The 2,280-nt window shown below is 45.1% G+C and overlaps 1 protein-coding gene across 1 annotated transcript; it reads right to left on the minus strand.

The window, feature by feature from the left end:
- Positions 1 to 1,738: 1,738 nt before the first annotated feature.
- On the minus strand, positions 1,739 to 2,266 carry LOC107695509 (RNA-directed DNA polymerase homolog). The gene has a single exon (XM_016495451.1). It carries the CDS (start codon positions 2,264 to 2,266, stop codon positions 1,739 to 1,741), a length of 528 nt encoding a protein of 175 aa, XP_016350937.1.
- Between the last annotated feature and the right edge of the window lie 14 nt (positions 2,267 to 2,280).

Genomic DNA, 2,280 nt, shown 5'->3' on the forward strand with positions numbered 1-2,280 from the left:
CTGTTGTGCTGCTTCATATTTTTTTGGTACCTGTGATACTTTTTTTCAGGATTCTTTTATGAATAAAAAGATAAAAAGAAGAGCATTTATTTAAAATAGAAATCTTTTCTAACAATATACACTACCTTTCAAAAGTTTGGGATCAGTACATTTTTATTATTTTATTTTTTGAAAGATAATTTTTCAGCAAGAACGTGTTAAATTGATAAGAAGAGATAGCAAAGATTTATATTGTTAGAAAATATTTATATTTTGAATAAATGCTGTTCCTCGATGAAATTCCTCGATGAGAGATGGATCCAGAATGTCATGGGTAGCCACCCATGACCTCTCTTCAGGCCCATAGCCCTCCCAGTCCACCAGATACTGGAGCTGACCCCCTCTCCTACGCGAGTCCAGCAACACATTCACCTTATAAGCGGGAGTCCCGTCAATGTCCAAAGGTGGTGGTGGCTCTCGGACCTCGGCTCCGGGGTCAGCATCCAGGTGGACCGGTTTGAGGAGAGAAACATGAAAGGAGGGAGAAATACGATAATTAGCAGGAAGCTCTAGTTGGTAAGTGACTTCATTTATTCTTCTGAGAATCTTAAAAGGGCCAACATACCGTGGACTGAGCTTCCTGCTGGGCAGCCGCAGCTTGAGGTCCCTCGTTGAGAGCCACACCCGCTGTCCTGGTTGGTAGGGAGGATGTGGGCGACGTCGCCTGTTGGCCTGCAATTCTTGTCTTCTCACGGCTCGCTGGAGGCAGACATGTGCACCGTCCCACACCCTCTCACTACGACGAATCCATTCGTCCACCGCCGGGACTGAGGAGGGTTCCCCGGACCACGGGAACAAGGGAGGTTGAAACCCAAGGACGCACTGGAAGGGGGTTAGGCCTGTGGATGTGTGATTGAGTGAGTTTTGGGCATATTCTGCCCAGGGTAGGAACTCCGACCAACAATGTTGCTCTTGACTGCAGTAAGTCCGTAAGTATCGGCCGATCTCCTGGTTTAAACGTTCAACCTGGCCGTTCGATTGAGGGTGATAACCTGAAGTTAGGCTAATGTTGATATCCAGATGCTGGCAGAAAGCTTTCCAGACTTGGGAAGTGAATTGGGATTAAATTAGAAACCATTATTTTATATTGAAATAACATTTTGAAAGATTACTGTTTTTTTCTGTATTTTTTATCAAATAAATGCAGCCTTTAAAAAGCATTACAAGTCTTACTGATCCCAAACTTTTGAACGGTAGTGTATGTAATGGAGAGATGGGACCAAGGACGTTGTGGTATTGGCAGTGATTTGAGTAGGCCAGATGGTAGTTCCTTAGGGGTTTTTAACTGGCACAGACTTGACATGACTTCACATATGTGGTAACGTCTCTGGTCATAGAAGACAGCTCCGATTCCACAATCTGAGGCATCTACCTCGACCACTAATGGGAGATTGGGGTCAGGATGTTTCAAGATGGGCGCTGTGGTGAATCTTTCCTTCAGGGTATGAAAAGCATTGTCAGCCTCTTCCGTCCATCTTAGTTTTGAGGGCTTGCCCCTCAGGAGAGATGTCAAAGGGGAGGAGACCATGCTGTAATTTCGAATGAAACGTCTATAGAAATTAGCGAAGCCCAAGAATCGCTGAAGTTCCTTTACCGTGGTTGGTTGTGGCCATTCAGTGACTGCCTTTACTTTCGTCTCGTCTATCCTTACTCCCTCGTGACTAATATGGTAGCCCAGGAATGTCGTCTGTCTTACATCTTACATGGATTTTTCAGCCTTGACATAGAGTTGGTTCTCCAATAATCTAGTGAGAACAGTTCTGACGTCTGACGTGTGTTCCTCTTCAGATCTAGAGTAAATCAAGATATCATCAATGTAGGCTACTACGTACTGGTTGAGCAGGTCTCTGAAGATTTCATTAATGAAGGATTGGAAGACAGCGGGTGCGTTAGCAAGTCCATAAGGCATGACCTGATATTCATAGTGCCCCATAGTGGTGAGGAAGGCAGTTTTCCATTCGTCTCCCTCTTTGATCCTAATCAGATTGTACGCACTTCTTAGGTCAAGCTTGGTGTAGATGGTGGCTTCACGGAGTTGTTCGAGGGCGGATGGAACTAATGGTAGTGGATAGCGAAATTTAACTGTTATGTTGTTGAGTCCTCTGTAATCAATGCAGGGTCTTAATCCTCCATCCTTCTTTTCGACGAAGAAAAACCCTGCGGCGGCTGGTGATGTGGAAGGACGGATGAAACCTGAGCTCAGGGCTTCCTCGACGTATTCCTCCATGGCCTGGCTTTCAA

Source organism: Sinocyclocheilus anshuiensis, unplaced genomic scaffold (genome assembly GCF_001515605.1).
Source record: "Sinocyclocheilus anshuiensis isolate Anshui unplaced genomic scaffold, SAMN03320099.WGS_v1.1 scaffold466, whole genome shotgun sequence".
Lineage (NCBI taxonomy): Eukaryota > Metazoa > Chordata > Actinopteri > Cypriniformes > Cyprinidae > Sinocyclocheilus > Sinocyclocheilus anshuiensis.